General features: G+C 39.8%; 2 protein-coding genes across 4 annotated transcripts in view; one reads left to right on the forward strand and one right to left on the reverse strand.

Moving 5' to 3' along the window:
• Positions 1 to 9,765, forward strand: part of zbtb47b (zinc finger and BTB domain containing 47b) — a 46,701-nt gene extending 36,936 nt beyond the window's left edge. For all 3 annotated transcript variants that reach the window (XM_064331027.1, XM_064331028.1, XM_064331026.1), the window contains 4 exons: positions 729 to 876; positions 3,506 to 3,621; positions 4,752 to 4,896; positions 5,193 to 9,765. In XM_064331027.1, the coding sequence (XP_064187097.1) occupies positions 729 to 876; positions 3,506 to 3,621; positions 4,752 to 4,896; positions 5,193 to 5,614 (831 nt within the window). In that variant the 3' untranslated portion in view covers positions 5,615 to 9,765. The remainder of the gene's footprint in view (positions 1 to 728; positions 877 to 3,505; positions 3,622 to 4,751; positions 4,897 to 5,192) is intronic.
• Positions 9,766 to 11,721: 1,956 nt separating this feature from the next.
• On the reverse strand, positions 11,722 to 20,057 carry klhl40b (kelch-like family member 40b). The gene is made up of 6 exons (XM_064331029.1): positions 18,627 to 20,057; positions 17,592 to 17,752; positions 17,064 to 17,171; positions 15,884 to 16,069; positions 15,386 to 15,532; positions 11,722 to 14,916 (listed from the first exon to the last, which is right to left on the reverse strand). Exons 1-6 carry the CDS (start codon positions 19,767 to 19,769, stop codon positions 14,805 to 14,807), a joined length of 1,857 nt encoding a protein of 618 aa, XP_064187099.1. The 5' UTR covers positions 19,770 to 20,057; the 3' UTR covers positions 11,722 to 14,804.
• Positions 20,058 to 20,552: the final 495 nt, after the last annotated feature.

Consider the following 20,552-nt stretch of genomic DNA (forward strand, 5'->3'; position numbering starts at 1 on the left):
TCTTTTCTGCTATAGGAATAATTTAGTCCCACCATATTTTTTGCTTCCTAGAAATTTTCTATGATGTCTGTTCTTCCTCATGAAATATCTTTTACCTCAGGTATACCAATGAAAGTTCTATTTTCCAATACCGTCCTGAATCAGCCATAGTTGCAAAATAGAATTGCAGTTTTTGAACTCCTGTCCCTCAACGACAACACTATTTTAATCTTACAGCTTGTTGTACCCACTTCACTTTGCTCAGCCGAGAGAAAGCACAGTGCTCCAATACCTCAGGCAGTCTTCTCATTTTCATGCTAATTTGTCTTTGGTTGGGGTAACACAAATGGATGTACTGTGTTACGTGTTTGCTGGAAATTTGGTAGGAGACAAATCTGCATTGTGTCAATGCAAGCCAAGCTTCAGGATGAAAAATCACTTCCATCTTTTGGTTAGTAGTGAAATTCCAGAGGTGCGCTCAGTGCCTAGTATTTAGGCAACATAATATGAAGTGTAAATTTTCCAGTCATTTTACTATATGTTTTGTTTGAACATCATTTCTTACATCCTTGGACTGGGATAAGCTAATTTCACCTGTTGGTTTCACAGAAAAATAAGTAATTGTATGACTGTGTGCATTATGTAGGGTCTTTTAAGACGAAACATTTTATTTAAGAAACATACTACTTTTGCTTAAATGCTTTACTACATTAAGGACAAATACACCAAGTAGTTTCTATCTCTTTCAGTGTGTTACCTGTGGCAAAGGCTTCAAGAAGCTTTGGTCTCTCCATGAACATAACAAGATAGTCCATGGCTATGCCGAGAAGAAGTTCTCTTGTGAGATCTGTGAGAAAAAGTTCTACACTATGGCTCACGTTAGGAAGCATATGGTCGGTAAGTACTATATGAGTGCAATGGGAATGACGTTCAAGACTCGTTTTGGTAAGGGCGGGTCAGTTTTGATATTTGGATAACAGAAAGGTTTTTTTTTGCAACTCTGTTTGTTTGGAAACAGCAGTCACCCCACATCAGTTATGCCAGAGGGAGTTATGTCTAGTCAACCCCTGATGTGCTTCATCTCTCTTGACAGTGGGGAAAAAAGTTGTTCCATTGCAGCTGAAATCTTTGCTAAGCACCTGCTTCAAGATTAGTATGAACCTCTGCTTTCAGTGAATGATGCTTGTCAGTGCGATCTGTTGAGTAGCAGAATACATTTAAGCTTTCAGACCTTCAACAGTGCATCTGTCAATAAATTAATGTTTCTGAGGGAATATTAGGGCATTAATCGTGTCACTGCGTTTTTGATACTGATATTATAACATTTCCGTATGATAATGCTTGAGGTGTTTGCTCATGTATTCCGGATGTATTGTATAAATGAATTTACTGTGATATTGTCCTGGTGTGTCATCCTTTGAAGGAATATCTCTGCGCTGCAGTAATCCTCTTCTGTATTCACATTGCCTCTTCCGGCACAAATTAGTGCCTCAGTATTGTACCATGGGAGATTTTGCACTGAGATGATGTCTGCTGCAAAGATGGCTTAGAGATGAATACCCGGAGAGCAATAACAAACCTGTCATGTCCTAGAGACTGGCTGGAACTATAAAGGACGTACGTGACAGAAATAGGGTAGGGAAAATATGCTTTGATAACCAGTAGGCAAACATCATTTTGCGAGTTCTTCTGCAGTTGTTTTGATTTGTAAAAGTGTGGGTCCGAGTTGACGTTATCCATGTGTTTCCAGGAATTTAAATTTTGTAATTGCTTTAAATGAATTATTTAGCTGAATTATTCTATGATTTGTTTTATGGTTCTAGGTGGGAATAAGCCATCTTAAACTTTGTGCTTTAATAATGTTTCACATACACTTGTTGGTCTGGGAGTATTGTTTGTCAGGTCCGGATGTTTTTGCTCACATAACTAAGGTGGATGCTCTTATGTTCTCTTTTATTGTAAGTTACTCTGGATAAAAATGTTTGCTAAATTAATGTCATATAATATAATAAAACAGGTCATGCTAGAATTGTGCTTGGGTACGTAAAGGAAGTGAACCTTGGCTGTTATGTATTCGGTTCCCTGAATGTCTGGCTCCAATGCGAGTGGGTAAGCATTTCCTGTGTTGGCAAGGAAGTAAGTTAGGGAACGAAATGCTTGATTTATGTCTTCTGTTTCTGTGATTCCAATACTTTCCTGCTTTGCTTGGACCTGTTGTCTTAGAATTGCCATTCATTTTGCAGCTCCATGCCAATTTGGCACTGTGCCTACCTTGTTCCTGTGCATTATGAAGCCTGAGAAACCGAGAACTCACCTTTCCAGAGAGAGGCCTCATAGAAAGCTAGCTAATTGTTTGTTACAGTACAGTGTGCTGGACTCTAGGGTAGCATGCCTGGTTGTTTCCCAGTTGAAACTGCAGACCTACTGTGAACAGGTAATATGTGATGAGCCTAACTTTGAAAGTCAGTGCCTGCAAAAGAGATAGCTGACATGTTATCTGCAAAATCAGTCACTGATTGTGCTTAATATAAAAAAATATCAAAGCATGGACAGAACCCACAGAACCCAGAGTCTACTTCCTGTCTCTGTAGCCCACAGCTTCACATTAATATGATAATTAAAGATCTCCATACAGAGAAGTAAGTTGCCAATGGGCAGCAATTGATTTATTCCTTACAAACCACTTTCTTCTGTTGTGAGCATATGAGTTCATTCTTGGAATAAATTTTTTTTCAGTTCAGTCATTCATAATGCTATGTTACTCTTTACACCCCCCCCCACCCCATTCCAATACGTTTAGTTTACATGAAAAAAATGTAATTAACTTAAGCTACTGTGAATTTTCTTTCTGTGGTGAAGTTTGCCTTGAGTATGACACATTTTTAGCTGTTTTTAAGATTTTAGTTATTGTGCAAGTCTGGATTAAATTAGATTTTTCTTCTCTGCACTCTAATTTGGAATTCAGCAAGAAATTGGATTAAATCTGGTCACAATCATTGCAATTGCCTTGGGTACTATTAAAAATAGATTCATTCTTTGCTTGCATCGGGAGAGTATATCGATTTTAGTACTAAATGCTACAACAAATTTACCCTGGGAAATGAACTTCACTTTTGAATATTCATAGACTCGTGGGCTTGTGGGACTCTTCTGATGTTCCGTTGTTCATAGCCAAATATGTAATTTATAGTTATTAGTAATTACATTATAATGGTCCATATGTGTAAATGGAAGTAAGACCACCTAATTATCTTCTAAGCATATGGATAATGTAGATAAAGATAATGTAATCCAATTTACAAATGTGAGTGTAATGGAGTGAACGTATGCAGCGCACTTTCATCAATATTAGAGAGGCTTGCAGTTCAATGAAAAAAAAAAATCAGAAAACAGTCTTCTGATTACCATGAAATTGGCAAAGAGGCTGCCATATGACAGAACATAACCTCCAAATATGGGCACCCGCTTGGGTTTGGAACCCCTCCACATAATCTGAGGCGTAGCGTGGTCCCATCTGTGTCCCCAGCCCACACCAAGGACATGCCGTTCACGTGCGAGACGTGCGGGAAGTCCTTCAAGCGCAGCATGTCCCTGAAGGTGCACTCCCTCCAGCATTCCGGGGAGAAGCCCTTCAAGTGCGAGGTGAGAATTTTCCTTTCCTACTGTCCTCCATCCTCCTCCTCCTTGTCTGAGCAACGGAGGTTACATTTACATTGCAGGCATTTTAGCAGGCGCTTTTATCCAGGGCGACTTGCGCAATTTTAGCATTTTTTTTTTACATAGCTTCCATTTATACAGCTGGATATATAGGGCACAACGGCAGTGTCCTACCTGTAATTGAATCTGCAACCTTTGAGTTACAAGCCCACTTCCCTCACCATTATACTACACTGCCCCACCCAACAGAGAGGGAATACAGATTAGGGCTACAGGGTGCTCCTCTCTCGCTCAGACGAGGGAGAGGGCGAATCGTGCTGGCCGTATGGGTCGCAGTGACTCCTTAGCCCAGGGGACACTTGAAGAGAGGCATGAATATGTAAATGTGCATGTCTGAAGAGAGAGGCACGGGACTCCTGGGAGATACATATACGCGGGGCACAGCAGCGGGCACCGGCCTGGACGTTCCAGTGGGACGGTGAAAACCCACAGCAGCAGTTAGCGTGCCCCAAACCCCCCCTTTGCTCCCCTGTGTCCCAGCGGCAGCCAGGCATTACCAGAGCACTCAGACAGAAGCATTAGCATATTCATAACTCCCTCATACCGTATCACGCCTTCGTCCGATATATGTCTCCAGCGCTGGTGTAAGCATTTAAAATGGGTGTAGAATTTTCTTCATTAATTTTCTTTCACTGTGTAAGAAAATAAAACTTACGTTTTAAGACTTGATCTTTGAAAACTCATCAAAATAACTTATTGGGATGGCAGGTATGCCATCCCGCCAAGTTATGCCTTGGTTGAGTTTACTCTCAGGTGTCACAGTGAGGAGACATCAGAAATGTCTGTTGATAAGTCTTAAATGGTCATCAGAAGTTTAAAATAAAAAATCAAAAGTTAAAAAGGTTTTATATTTCCCATCCTGGGGACCACTGACAACTTAAGCTTTCTTTTTTTTTGCTTTGTAACCAATCAGGTGACTGCATTTGCATGTGATCTATCCTAAGTACTCAACTGCTGTACATTAATGTCTGAAATGAGAAACATAAATACAGTACAGTAGTGCAAAATGAGAAAGCACTAATATGTTGTAACCCATGTTTGTGGCTGTGTTGCAGAACTGCAGTGAGAGGTTCCAGTACAAGTATCAACTTCGCTCACACATGAGCATCCACATTGGGCACAAGCAGTTCATGTGCCAGTGGTGTGGAAAGGACTTCAACATGAAGCAGTACTTTGACGAGCACATGAAGACACACACTGGTAGGAGCCCCTTTTCTTTGAGAATAGCTGCAAGTAAAATTCTGGACTGTATTCAGTCAAAATGTGTCCTTAACTTTGATGGTTTTGCTAATCATGTGCTGTACTTTAGTCTTTGGCTTGCATGTTTTAAAAAACAAAGTCTTACCAAGCCAAAACATTTACAAGACAGATTCATAGCAATCTCAAAAGTGTATACTGTCCAATGTACAATTGGGAGATGAGAGCAGTATTGCCACAATGTTGTCACAATGCACAGAACAAAAAACTATTCAAACTACTCTTCCCCCGCCATGCAGGAGAGAAGCCGTACATTTGCGAAATCTGTGGGAAGAGCTTCACCAGTCGGCCAAACATGAAGCGCCACCGCCGAACCCACACGGGCGAGAAGCCCTACCCGTGTGACGTCTGCGGCCAGCGCTTCCGCTTCTCCAACATGCTCAAGGCCCACAAGGAGAAGTGCTTTCGGGTCAGCAACCCCATGATCCCAGAGGTCAACCCGCTGGGCCTCGACCCCGCCTCCCCAGCCGGCGACACGACAGCCAATCAGGCGGCGGTGGGTGCAGCAGCGTTGGGTGAGAGCATGTCCAGTGCCCACTCCCACCACGCTGCCCTCACTCTCCCCCTGTTCCACTCGATGGGAGGCCTTCCTCCACCCCCCCAGCTTCCTCCTCCCCCTCCCCTTTTCCCAGCAGCAAGGATAAACTCCAACAACAATTAATAATTAATGTCTGCTTTTTATCGTTTGTTTTTTGCAGACTCAAAATTTGGACACTCTGTTCCTTCCAGGGGAGCTAAGACGCTCACTATCCTCACAGAGGGTTGACATTCACTTCACTCATGAGAATAGCCCCACAGTATGAAACTACTGCTCATACATAGCTATCTTTTTATTCTACTTGCCAATATTTCAGAGGATTCTTGTGAGTTATGAAGACATATACCAAGCATATTTGGATAGTTTTCCTTTAGAAATGCTAACTCCCTCAGTCTGCATAAAAAGCCTGGAAAAGGTATGATAGCAGTCCTTTTACATTTTATATTTTGTCCTTGTTTTTGTATCTCTTGACTGGATATCCATAATCTACAGGAAAGTGCAACAAAAGCAGTTCGCTCTCTTTCAAATTTGTATGTTACTATCTGCTTGCCTCTTCCATACTACACCTATTGTACAGTAATTGTGGAAAAGGGATTGACCATGTTGGTCACTTCTCTGAATACTGGAGCATCATTACAAATCCAGTGCCTCCTGGGGAACGTCATGAGAATTCTTTGTGAGTCTCATGGACAGAATTGTCATGGACTATTGGAGTGAGGTCCATTAAGGTGCAAGAGTGTCCACAGGGAACTTAAGCCTACTCCCAACTTTTATAACATCGTCTCTTTCTCCTAATGTCCCTGAGAAATATAATTGGGGTTTGTGTGGTTGTGGGAATGCTATTGCATAGCAGTCATGAAATGGCCACAGTGGGTTTATGCGGCGTAGTGAAAGGCCAAGCATGTTCTGAACTTTGTGGCTGGTGGAGCCACAGGAATTCCCCAAGCAAGTGCTAATGGTGGTTTTCTGAACAACTTAGCAACCGTGATAGGACACAAGGTGTCTATTTTAATTTTTCTAGTTCACTGAAATGTAGCAACATCATTCTGTTTTTGTGTTTTATTGTTTTGCTTCGGTTCTTTTAAATGATCCAGCGATAACCAAATGCTAATTTTTCTTATAATACATTTGTATTGCATTGCAATAACGAAATCCATAAGCTCACTTGCTAGGTCATTGTTATACAGCCTTTTGTGTATTTGCTGAAGCTTTCAGACCCACCTAGTGATATTCACGATGTGCTCTAATTGTATCTTTCTTTTTAGTGAGGTTCTTGTGTAATATTAGGCATGTGATGCCGCTTTAAAGGCTTTTGAAAAGTTAAGTTGAGAACACTGTGCAACACCCAGATAACCAAGAGAGAGGAAATGCGAGGTTCCATTTAGCAGAAAAGGTGTAAGAGATCTAAAGAACACAGATTCATACGACCTCCTGGTCAATAACTATTACAATCATTCAACCAAACCCTTTGGGCCTCAAGGCTTAGGGGCTAACACAAAGTGCATTGAGTGTACTTATGTCCAGCCGGTTGGATTATTTGCTTATGTTAAGCAGTTTAGTTGTTTTTGCTCTGTTTTGTAGTAACACGACACTTTCTGATTTGTTTTTTTCTGCCCTCTTAAGTGGCTCTCTATGGAATATCCTTGTTTTGTATTGAAGCCATTCCCTTGCCATTCAGATTCACTGGATCCATAATATATGGAGGGCGAGTTATCACTTCTCCTCATTTTAACAGTTTTGGATCATATTAAATCCCATCTTAACTGGACTAAATTCACATTAAAATTCACATTAAAAATTACTAAATTAATTAATGAATATCACAAACCACATTCCCAATCATATGTCAGGATGCTATTTGAGAATCCAGAATGAGGAACAGATTTTCTGAGAATCTTTTCCATAGAGTATGAAAGAAACAGTATCCTATTTGTTTCTGACTAAACAAAAGGTCAGATAAACAAAATTCCTGCACTTTTTAAAGAGATTCCCTTTTTCAGAGGAAGATGATAATCTGCCCTTACTGTTCACTATAAGTTTTAAACTTAAAGGCAGCAAAATAATTCAACAATTTTGCTACCCCTGATGAAATAGCAAGATAACTTGATTTGTATGGTCCAGCATAGTTCCTAACGGAGCAAAATATATATATTTTGAATGGAAGATATTGTTGTGACCTGTATTATGAATATATTATATTCTGAAGACCTTCAGGCAAACTAAGACTGATAGGAATTGCAGTTGATTGGTTACCTGAACATGACTTTTAGAGTAGTGTGTAATTTGTCTTGTTTCTTCCAAATGTTAACCAAAGTGACAACATTAGAAAACCAGATTTAACTACATGAACTACAGGGGAGTGGAACAGACCTGTGGAACAAATTTTTGTTTTGTATATTTGTTTTTTTTTTCAAATATTTCTGGCTTCATCAACTGCAGCATAAGTTCTTAATATACGTTTCATTCCCTTGAATATGGCAATGCAGAAAACATGGCATCAGAGAAGGGCCATATGAACTTGGATATGACTGTCTTATAATACTGGTCACTGTATTCTACAGAAAACAAACACCATTCAAGCTGTGAGAAATGTATCATTGTTCTATATCTCCCATGTTGAGGTCAAGCACTATAAATATTTTGAGTGTTGGGGGAAGAGTGCAATCTCATTGTTACTTTTGGCTAGATGTGCACTTGTGTGATAACCATAATTTTATTGTTCAAATGCATTTTTATAATGTAAAAGAAAAATCAAAATTGTTTTAATCTGCTGCAGCTGGATCTCTATAGGTTTCATGAGAGGTCACTGTTGGAATACTTTAAAGTCTTACTTATTTGAGGATGTGACAAAAACAAACTGTATTGCAGTATTGGTATCAGTCATAGATATAGAAATACCGTATGAAAATTAATACAAAGTTTATTCCTAGCCCACTTTCGTATGAGATCATAATCTGTTGTTTACAATCTCTTTGAATGAAAATGTTTTACTTTGTGTGTTGGCAGGTATTAATGAAAGATGTGGAAAGTTGTGAAGATTTGTAATAAGCTGTAATATGTTCTAGTAGGTTTTCAAATTGCTTAAGCACCTTATAATAGTAATAATGATGTAACTGTATAACAAGAAACCCAACTGTGTTTGTAAAATGTGATAACAATCGCAAAGCTGAGGCAGCAGTAACCTGGTTGTGAACTGAAACCAAAAGATTTACTATAGGTACTTTTTTATTTTTTAATTCTTGTTTGTATTTACATTGGCCTGTACCTTTAAGTGTTGCATTCCCTGATTGGCTGCAGTGCATGGTCCACATTGGAATAGGCTCGTAGCGGAGCACTGGCAGCTGTGTTTTTTATAAACTTGTTGAATCTACTGTCCCATTGGCAGATGCACATGTCAATCAAAAGGTGAATAAGTGTTTGATAGGCTCCACAATACTCTTTTGGGAGTGGCTGCACTTTAACTCATGAAGTGGCATTACTGCCTTGTAGTCTTAAAGCAAAGCATAATGTCACTGTACTGCATGGCATTGCAACTAGTGATGGTAATGAACTGTCTGTGGAAGAACACATTCTACTTAGGCTCAGAATGCCCACAATACTATAACTACAAGAATAAACTTTAAATTAAATTACTCTTAGTAAGCGGATTAGTTGTTGCTCCTTTGTGGGAGGCCTTACCCAAGCTTTGATTCATGCTCTTTATCTTTTATTGGAATATGTTGAAGAACATTGAATCTCGATCAAATGGTAAAGGATTTAGGATTGTCAACTTTCAAGTCTGGCACTGTTAATTAAAGCTAAAGTAAATAATCATATACAGACACATTTAGTCCAGTTTGAGATATGCTGAAATGATCCTAAGCACTACTTTTCATACATTTTGTATAAAGTCACTCAGTATATTTTTTTGACATTGGAAAACGATGTGAAAGATATCACATTTCTTTTATTGGTGACTGGCTTTACTTTAGCAAAGGTATCATTGCAAAATCGTATGCTCCAGGGTCATATTTTTCAGAGAACGGTTGGCTAATTTGAACCATTCGTAGATGGTGCTTCATTATTTGTCTTGCCTTAAGTGATTGAAGACTAATGGCAACGCTACATGTTTTGATGGTGACTGTTGTAAAATACTAGTTACGAATGGTAATGCTATTTAAATTGTCACAGAACGAGAAGTTGGTGCCTATGTACTTTTGCAATCAATTGATATTCCCGAAAGCTTTTCATACTCTACATTGTCTGCTCATTGGATGTTCTCACCTTGTTGAAAAGAGGAAAAGAGTTAGGTCAAATTATTTACAGAACCATGATATCTTTCACTAAATGTTCATCGAAGATATAAAACCTACAACGAGTTTAGAAGTTTTAATTGTGTATGCTGTATCTAATAATAATAGTATTAGCATTGCTTAGCTGAGACTGCTCTGTAATCATTTATGAAGCACTGTGCAGTTAATCAATTTGTCACAATGTCATGCAGCAGAGCAGCACAGATTAAGATGTCTGAAGGCTGAGAATGAGGGGAAAACATTGGAGCTATTCCTGGACTCTAGTACAAAGGCTTCTGTTATACTGCAGATATCTTGGATTAAAACAAGACAGAAGACAAAGTAACCTGGTTAACAGGTTATTTTCAATCATTCACCTATAGATGGTTTGGATTATCCAATCAAAAACAAGTAAGATCAGTCACGGTTCTAGTAAAACACTCGACTTGTGGTGATTGAGCGTACAGGTAAAAGCCTTCAGACGCTAATCATGCTCTGCGGCAATACTAGACTGAGAGTAATGCAAAGATGTTTAAGGATTTTAGTATTACTGTTGTCAGTCAGATGCACTGTCAATAATCATTGAAATAAGATGGTCAAAACACTTATCACCACACATGTATATTCCATATTTGAAAGACAGGTTGTCTAAGTAAAATGTATTCAAGTTGTAATCTCCTGTATGTCAATTCAAAAGGCTCACCTTCAGCCAGGGGGATTATGAGAGGAGTGAGCAAGTACGGTGGTGTGTTGTGGGCCAATTAATGCTTAAGCTGCAGCCTGCCTGAGTATTGGTATTATGAAATACCCTCATTGTATTCAAGTGGCAGAGGTATTTCAACAGTTCTGTTAAGTTTAAGGTTTTTATTGAGGGAAAAAAGCACTTGACATTTGCTTGTTGCACATCATTTTTAAAGGCATAACAAAAGCTAGCTTTTTCTTATTCTTAAGCACTTTGTAGACATGGATGGTGTTAATTGGAGATAATTTGTTGATGTCAGGTATAGCACTGACAGTTTTGATGTTTGAAAAGAAATCAGTACATGTATAATACTGTTAAAGTCAAAGTAAAAAAACAAATGTTGTGTGATATTGGATACAGATTGGATATCATATTTTTGAGTGCTGTTTCATAGCCAAGGGCCAAATGATGAAGGCTACAGTCAGAAGTATTACTATTGCTCTTGCTGATTTGCTGACAGACACATTGTTTCCTTTCTTCCTTAAAGATCAATTTGTTCGATACAAATTTGGCTGGCTAGAATAAGCTATGGGTGCCTAAAACAAACATTTTTTACTGTGTGAACTGTTAAGTGCAGGTGTCTGCATCCTGTGTCATGGAGAGCTGCAGGGTCTGCTCGATTTTGCTTTCACCTTGAATTCAGCAACCGATTCAGACCCAAGCGACCAAGTGAGGAGAGTTAACTGTTTACACTCACGCTCTCCAGGACCTCGATTTCAGGCCCCTGGTTTAGTGCATTGTGATGTTTTTTGTTTTTTGTATTTTTCCCCAAAGGAAAGTAGGATTCTTACCATGGGTTTTGCTGCTAGTGGGATTGTTTCCCCAGATGATAGACTTTTGTGGCCTTCTTACCTAGACCAAATCTAAGGGTATATGTAAAGGTAGACTCAGTTTGTGAGTCGGTCTATGGAAAAGCTGAGAGTGTGTACATAAAAGGTTATGCATTAGAGAATCATGGCTACACAGGAGAATATATATATATAATATACACATATATATATATATATATATATGATTAGTAAGCCAAGGAATTATTTGAATGAGGAATTTGTGGACTGCATTTGTTTGGTTTCATTTGCAAATTACTTTTTTCATGTACAAGTCAATCAAGTACCAAGTCTGTCAATGAGGAACTCATAAATTAAGTGAATGTTAGAATAATCAAAGAGGTAGTATTATGGGTTACTGCGCATTAGTTGTAGGGCAGTGGGATAGTCTTTTCGGTGTTGCAGTGTCCAATTGGGAAATGGAAATATCTGTTCATTGCATAGGTTTCAGTGCTACTGAATAATCTAAAACCCAAACAAATCTGTATTTTTTCAAATGGTTTCCTGGCTAGGTTCTGATTTAACCACCCTTCCTTCCCAGTCCAGAGATTTAGGAAGCCAATTCTGTGTCAATCTTTTTCTGTATGCTGATTCAGTAATTTACTATGTAAACACAATGTCTTAGTTTACTCCAGTGTATATAGATTACATGTAGACCGTAGCTGTTGTGGTTATCTAAACAGAAATGTAAAAATAATACAAGGACAATTGTGTCTAGAGGTGCTAATACTATTAGTCTATATTCCATGTCATTTATTGTATTGGCTAGTGTATATTGTCTGTAACAGAGGAAAGAGGAAAAAAAACAATAATTTCCATATTAAATTCTATAGATATATATATATTATTCCAACTGGAATGCCTCCTGTGGTTATTCCTCATCTGGGAAAATGTGTTTTTACTGGTATTTAAACCCTTGTGTTCTTTCTTCTCTGACTTTTTGAGAGCACAGCTTTATACAGAAAACCCAATAAAACGTCATTTTCAGGACACCCCCCATCTTTCATGTCAATGACCCTTTTCCTAAAATCTCCAACCACATGTTTTCCTCTGTGCCTGTAAGAACAATTCTTTATGTTATTCATTATTTTTCATAAGAATAGTATTTTCATCCATTTTTTTTAATGTTTGGAAACGGTAGGTTCACCGTGTGCCTGTGAACTTCCAGTGTGTGGGCAGCTTACCCAATGTTTTTTTCTCTTGTGGATGCCACTGCACGGTTAACGGCAGTAAAGCTACAATGTACACTATGTCCCCAGAACCCTCAATCTCAGTCCTCCAATTGCGTACTTTACATGGGAATGCAGGCAAGTTGTTCTTCCGTGTTTGGTAAACACTGTTATAAAGTGTAAAGTCAACAGTCCTCACAAGAGACAACAAAGGGGTCTGTTTTCCCAGGACTGACCCACAGTACATCAGCTGCCCCCTGGTTTCAGATGTGTCTCCCCCTAATTAACTGCTCTTGGTATGCCGTGTACCAGCCAGCAGCACTCCTTGAGGGGCTGGCAAAGAATGCAGCGGTAGCAGAGGTCTGGATAAATTTGGACAAAGGGCTGCTGCGCTTGTGGGATTTGAGATGTTAACTTTGTACTTGCATTTAAAAACCTGAAATGCATATTCTTGACAGCATGTAATAATGCTTTTAAATCACATTTTGTGGTCCCCTCCAGGAATTAGTGGCAGTCACAAAATATTTAAGAGAATCTCAGTCACAAAAGCTAAAAATGACAATTGCGGATATGTCTGTGTAAGGGATGCATACTGCATGATGTTTCAAGTAATTCTGGTATTGATATTTTGAAGAGATAATATTATGAATATTTAGTCATGTGTGACCTGAGATATTCTTGTCAATTATTTAAATACTTCTAATCAAAATTCAGATTCTTTCTTTGAACACCTTTAATAAGTAATTACTGTTTGACTGTCCTTATTCCTATGACTGTGGAATTATAATGACGATCAAAAGCCCTGCTGTATTTTATAAAGTTAGTCAAGGTCCTTTATACTGCAGAAACAACTGCACAAACAAAACTATAATGATTACCTCACAGGGGAAGCAAACATTGGAGTCTGAATACACCAGTACTGCTGACTCTCCAGGGCAGTAAGTCACCAGTTTGCCTCATAAAAATTTCAATTAAAAAAAAACAACAACAGGTGTTTGTCTGAGGCACTGTACAGAGAGGAAGGCTTGCTGATTTATACATGTTTCTTCTGCATTTATGGGCACACAGGTATAATAAATATGCAAACTCAAGCATGTTTGTTCTTTTGATCACTTGGGGGAAAATGTCTAGTTTATTAATGGCAAAATTAAACGTGGCTGCTGTAAACATCTCTTGATTTGTTGTCTGCCAGAATATGCCATCCAAAGAGAAAAAGATTGAGTTCTGGCTCCCTCTGTTGAATCATTAATGTATCTGCACTGCTTGAACTAATTCAGGCTGTCTAATATATTGCAATAAAATGGTTGTGCTAAAATCTTGTCTCACAGATCAAGGGTATTCATAGACCATAGTCAAAGTAGAATATGTAAGTAATTTTAAATAATATAGAAATAAATGTTTGAAATCATTTTTACCAATGAAGACACAATTTACAAATAGAAACGGTCTTTACATAACATTAGAAAAATCTGGGATGAGATCTCTTGCCTTTATAAATACTGTTCCCTCTTGTGATTTTTACAGCCTTATAACTGTGATTAAATGTAGGTACAGTATGTGAACACAATCAGCCTTCTGCTGTGCACAACTGTTTGCTGTTCATGTGTTACCTAGAACATGCTGTATTCCACATTTTATGCTTCCTCTGTGGTGGTGATATTGGAAAAGGAAATATGCCTGTAATTATCCAGGACCCATGAAAAAAATGCTACCATGGGGTCACTTCCAAACAGGTTGTATGATGAAAAAACTAATTTGATGAGTAAAACTCTTTTGATGTGTATAAAACTCTTCCGCTTAGTAAAAATGAGCCTTCAAAGTATTAAAGCAAAACGTAACTGTAAGTTATCATTCTATTTCTGTGACACCAAACCTTTTAATAAAGCTCATTGTTATGGGATGAAAGCCAAAGGTTATTGTAACTAAAGGATTTTGATATTACTGAGCTGGATGGTTCTTTCATCACACTCGTCTGGAACATTCCATCTTCAATCAACATCAGCTTTCACTGCTAACTTAAAAATGATATGCGGTCAAACATTCATTCTGGATAGCACATACAACTCTGGAATTCTATTCCAGTTCTGCCCAACTCCACTACATAGAATAATATACTGTAATACCATAGTACAGTAGCAGTTTAACTGTCAGAAAAATGGTAAAGTTACTGGTTCATAGTCTCTGCTGACCCTTTGTGAATTTGTAGTTCAGGGTGTTGTCAACTAGGCTCTTCTGCTCTGATGGCAATACAGAGCGACCAGTCACTTGCAAGCGGTCTTCTCCACCTCTAGGGTGCTGTGATGGTTACATCTTGGTAAGATGCAGGGTATTGAGGCGTACACCCAGGACGCTGGCACCTGATGCATAGTGGATGTCCCTTAGAATACCGATCCACTTCCGCTCCCCCTCATCATATCTGTGGAGGATACATTGTATTGCACAGTTGTCATTTTTTATTTCTGTGTTAGCAGAAGTAACATATTTTTCTTGATTTTCAACAACTTTGTTGTGACTGCTCCGCGTATTTCCATGAGAAACACCCAGCGTTATCTATAATCCCTGCGGGTAACATTTGTAGCTCTGAAGTGTCACAGGTGTGAGATTCACGTACTGTGGTCCAATCTCATGTTCACACTTCCAGTAAACATTTTATGCATTAAGATGAAAATGAAACTGATATATTTTTAATCAGAAAATATGTGAAACTGCTATATTTTTTAAACAGAAGGCATCACAGTTTGTCTATATGATGCGTTTGTATTTTGGAGATCTATACGAACATAGATCATGTAACTGCACAGGATTCTACACACGTCACCGAACCCTGACACCAGCAGGAAGGGTGTATGTCACATGACTGGCATGACAAAAGTGACATGACTCACCTCCAGATGTCAGTCATCTCCTTGGGGATGAGTTCTTCATTTTCAGTGGGCATCATGGCGAATCCCCCAATGGCATATAGGGAACCAGCTGTGGAGACCAGACTGATGGAACTTCGCTCTTGAGGGAACTCCAGAAACTCAGACCACCTAAAATGCATACAACCACAGTCCTTTACACAGGGGCATCCATGAAGGTTTAAATGTATCAGGTAAGTTGTTCCACACAAATTAAAATACTATCTGATAATATGTGTAGATCTCAGTCTTATTCCATGTAAATAATTTTGAGGCCAATGCTTGAATATTGCTTCCATGATGTAATTGTTAGTTTCACAAAGACTTCAAAATGACATTTAATGAGAACATTTAAAACATTAGATATATTTGGATGTTACAAAAACATTTTAAACATCTGCATATGTTCACACATAATGTGTGACTCTACACATGGCTATGTTCCACAGCCAGTTACCATACTTTCTATATACTGATGCTCACTTGTCGCTGGTGATGTCATAGACTTCCACGGTATTGGTGAGTCCTGTGTCCGTGACTCCAGCGACCACATAGATCTTGTCCTGGTGGACTGCCACACCGAAAAGAGAGCGGGCCATCTTTAACGGGGCCAGGTCCTTCCACTCTAATGTCTTTGGGTCGTAAACACACGTCGTATTTATGCAATCTCTGCACAGAACAGACGACAAACATTGGTAAACATTTTAGAAAAAACAAATGAGGTTTTAAGAAATGTTATTTTCTTTGGTTTGAACCCATTTTTACTCATCCCAAATTGGAGTGCTCAACCATGTACGAAGACCCTTCCATTTATGCAATGCCACTGTCAGTTTGGGAGAGCATAGACCAGGCCTGTTTGTGGTGCTATCATCGACCAACCACCTCTTCTTTTCCCTTCACAGTGCATCAGCTGAACTGCACATTGGATGGATATAATTCATTAACAGCTGACAGACTCCTGGCAGGCTGCAGGCACCAGAGACTTCTCTCTTGTGCAATGAGGTGAGGAAACCTTGTTGACTGAAACTCTCCTTCCCTGAGAAGTGCCATGCCAAATTACTCACAAATTAAAGTATCTTAACTATGTACTAGAATATACTTTATCCAGGAACCCTGTTTCTTTTTTAATTCCATAAAGATGATTAAACAAAGCACAAAGTGGGGAATATTGGTTTGAGGGGGCAATGTTTCAAATACCATGTGGGATGGTGATTTTATACCTCATGCCTGGAACTGGCCAAAATGTGAATTATGTATGCATGAGAGGTCCTTTTGATCTGGGCTTTCATTGGCCACGCTCTAAATGTCTATATTTGAAAAGCTGAATGAAAACTTCACCCCATTTTCTGCAGCCACCATGCTGTGCCTCCATCTGCATGTGTCAGATCTGCATTACCACGCCTCTTCCCAAAAGATCCATCTCCCCTCTTTTTCTGTAGCCAATGCATCTGTTACTGATATCTCTATTATCTAGCTAGCCATTGCCCACCCATCATGCATTATGTAACCACTTTATACAACATTTCCTTGGCATAATCCATAAGCTATTCTGTAAGGATTGTTCAAATAAACCATGGCTCTATAGAACTATACATGAAGTGGATTGAATAGCACAGAAATTATTATAAAGACATTACAATGCCAGACCACTTGAGAGACTTACTTGTTTTCACCCTTTCCTCCAATTACATAGATGAGTCCATTATGAGACACAGTTCCATGGCCGTAAACTGCAAAGCCAAGAGAATCTGTCTCCTCCCATTTGAAGGTCCTATAAGTTAAGAGAGATACAGATGGAACACTTATTACAGTCTTGAACTGTCTTATTACAGTCCAGATTATCATTATGCAAGCAATCCAATCAAATAAAAACGTATGAAAAATAAGTTTTTCAAAGGGGCTGATGGGAGTTGGGGTACCAAGTTCTTTCTGTTACACTTGATGTACCTTGTGACATGTATACTTGACTTTTATTGGCAATGTATTATTTCTAATCTAATATTCACCAGAATGGCATGCACCAGACATATCGTGGTCTGAGGCCAACCCTACTAGTTGAGTGGTCACATACCACTGGATTGCGTTGGCTACAGTAATCGAATGCAGTTAATTTTTGAAGTGTGTTATCTCATTTGCACACTGCAGCTATGAGTGCACCCTGTGTTCTGCTTCTCATTCAGCGGTTACTCACTGTCTGTCATAGACCATGACAGTGTCCAGGATGCGCTCTTCTTCGTTCAGCTCCTTGCCTCCGATAACAAAAATGGAGTTCGCTGCCTCTCCCAGCCCGAAGAGGCACCGGGGGGATGGAAGAGGAGGCATACCCAGCCAGTCTGAACCAATGGGGTCAAACTGTGGTTGGACAAGACCAGGTCAATTGACTCCATCAGGGGAAACAATGACTGTCTGAAAACAAGACTAGCTGGGGTTCAAAGCTAAAGGAATGTATACATACAGCTAAACACTGGCAAACAGTCAAATATGAATTCAAACTAACTATCTCATATGTCCTCATATATTCATATATCCTCATTAGAAGTTTTAATAAATACACAATTCCCCTTTTCACCCTCACTTTTCACAGTAGTGCCAACTGCAAAAAGCAGCTGAAACATAGGTACTTCTCCAATACACTTACTCACAAACCTGTGACCATTTTTCACACTATTGGTCTACAGGATTGTACACAGGTCTACAAGATTATTTCTCATTGACAAAAACTGCTAGGCCATGAGCACCTGTCACATTGTTGGGAGGAGCTAATGCAGCGGTAACCCAATGAGCCCAGGCTGACCTAAACACACCCAACCCCTGGAGGGACAATACCATTTACATCCCACCACAGCACACCCATGGTCATACTTGTCTAATGACATAGCCTGGTCTTGAATATATGCTGTGTTCACTACAAGGCACAGTATGCACTTGTGGAAAGTGCCTTACGCTGACTGAGCCTCTTATGAGCTTTTAATTTTAAAACATCTGTCATTTGTCATTTAAATTGCACTGTCAAGTGAATATGGCTTGTACAGCTAAAGCAATTATCACTATGTTATTTGTGTTCAAATTATTCAAAGAGTGTTCAAAGGGTTTTTGAGCATCTTAGGCCTTGTTAGACATAAACTACTCTTTGTATCCCTTTTAAAAATAGAGGAAAATCAGCACATAAAATATGTATATTTCGTTTTGAACAAACAGTGAAACAATACAATACATGACAACTTACCTGTAAAAAGTAAGAGCTGAGAGGCTCCTCTTTGCTTTGTTCATTGTAGAAAAGTCCCCCTGCTACAAAGATCTGATTCTCCTTAGTGACCAGGCTGCAGTGGTTTTTGGGAACCTGGGTGGACAAAGACGCCACGTAACAATCATTTGCTGTGGGGTCATAGGCCACCGCCCCTGTGTCACTGATCATGAATATGAGATCCCTGAGGAACATTCCAAATCGCAGGTTGTCATTCAGGATTCCCGGAAGCAAGCCTTCCTTCTCTTCCTCCTCTTCTTCCTCCTCACCCATTGCTCCATCATCCTCTGTTTTTTTGCCCTCTGCCTTCTTACTGGTGGTTTTCTTGACTTCGGGAAGCTTTCCGTTGAAAGCATCTTTTACCAGCTGTAACTTCTCTGTGATCTCCGGGTTGGACTGTATCCAATTGTGATTTTCCACTTTGTTTGCGAAATATTCCTCGGAGACTAGGCGGAAGCGGACACACTCCAGCAGGCCTGGAAGTTCCTTGAGCCGGTTATCCTTGTCATGGGCGACCCACTTCAGAAGCGATTCATAGACCAGCTCTTCGTTCTCTACGTTGAGGGTGTCAGAAGCGAGGATTGCCGCTAGCTCGCTTGGGCTCATGTCGAGGAAGTCCTGGTCCAGCAATATCAGCTGGAAGCGGTTACAGATGAAGTCCCTGGCGGAGATGGCCAGCCGGGGGCAGTTCAGCATTAGGCCCAGCCTGAAAATCGCCACGCAATTGCTGAGGCTCAGCCTCTTCTGCAGGAAGGAGACGCAGACAGTAAAGATTGAGGGGATCTGTAACAAGTTGGCTACTGTGAAGATGTCTTGCACATTCTGCTCTGTCACAACAATGTTGGATGTGTAGATGTATTTGAGGATGAGCTCCATGATTTCTGGCTCCACTTCTTCTAGGACGATCTCCCGCTTTTGGAACTCCTCCCGATCTGACTTGAACATAGCCCTGAAGAAGGAGCTACAGGCAGCCAGCACCAGTCGATGGCAGGGGAACTCCTTGTCTTTGATTTTGAGGACACAGTCCACGAAAGTATCACTCTCCAGGAGGTCATAAAGCCCGTCTTGCAGCAGCGTCTGCTGGTACACCCGGGGCTCTTCCATGGGGTCTATAGGTGTAGCCATCTTTTTGCGAAGCTAGAAATGGATGGGCTTCCCGGTCACCTCTGCTTAGTAGTGTAGCAGCGCTGTCTCATTCAGAGCGTAGCCCAGAAAGAAGAAATAGATTTTGTCAGGCTGAAACTAGCTCCCTTGATCCAGGACTGCTGGCTTCCTCAGCTGTTTCAACCCTTCAAACTCCAACAGGAGGTGTATTTATAGACTAGGCCCTCACAAAGCTGAAGAATCCACAGGGTACACGTGAAATGTGATCCCCAGTAGTCTGTCCCAGGCTACAGCTGACGAGCTGTCTCCTGGCTAAACGGAAGGAGCTTGTGAGCTCATGGCTCCACACACTGAGACCACCATCCAAAAGGAATGCACCCCCTAGTGGGGATCTGAATCAATGCAACCTCTTCAATAAGATCATCACTCATTAAAAGGTCCCTTGCTGAGCCCTGAGTCATAAGAGTGAGCACTATATTACAGCACTGTCCTCAGATCGAGTGTGCATCTTCTGGTCCACTTGTTAAATAGACAAAACATAATATGATCTTACCTTTCTGTGTATAAATCAATGTACATAGCCAAGTGTATCAGGACATGTTGAGCCATCACGTCATCATAAAATTGTGAGTGGAAATAATCAGTTTGGAAAACATGGTTGGGTGTGAATTGTAATTTCAGAAATGTCCCTCAATTAGCAAAGACTCCTTTTTCCCTAAAATTCATTTCAAGTGTTTGTCTGTAATTTGGCTTAATTTTTGAAAGATGAGAGGATACAAATGTTGAGTTCATGCTTTAATCAAC

The sequence above is a fragment of the Anguilla rostrata genome, chromosome 4, assembly GCF_018555375.3.
Source record: "Anguilla rostrata isolate EN2019 chromosome 4, ASM1855537v3, whole genome shotgun sequence".
In the NCBI taxonomy this organism is placed as follows: Eukaryota; Metazoa; Chordata; class Actinopteri; order Anguilliformes; family Anguillidae; genus Anguilla; species Anguilla rostrata.

What these genes read in the sequence shown, in the direction of transcription:
- klhl40b (XM_064331029.1), bottom strand. Translation starts at nt 19,769, where the DNA reads ATGGCTACACCTATAGACCCCATGGAAGAGCCCCGGGTGTACCAGCAG. An exon ending in TCAGCTCTTACTTTTTACAG is followed by an intron (nt 17,753 to 18,626) that starts GTAAGTTGTCAT and finishes GTCCAACCACAG; the next exon opens with TTTGACCCCATTGGTTCAGA. An exon ending in GGAGGAAAGGGTGAAAACAA is followed by an intron (nt 16,070 to 17,063) that starts GTAAGTCTCTCA and finishes TGTTCTGTGCAG; the next exon opens with AGATTGCATAAATACGACGT.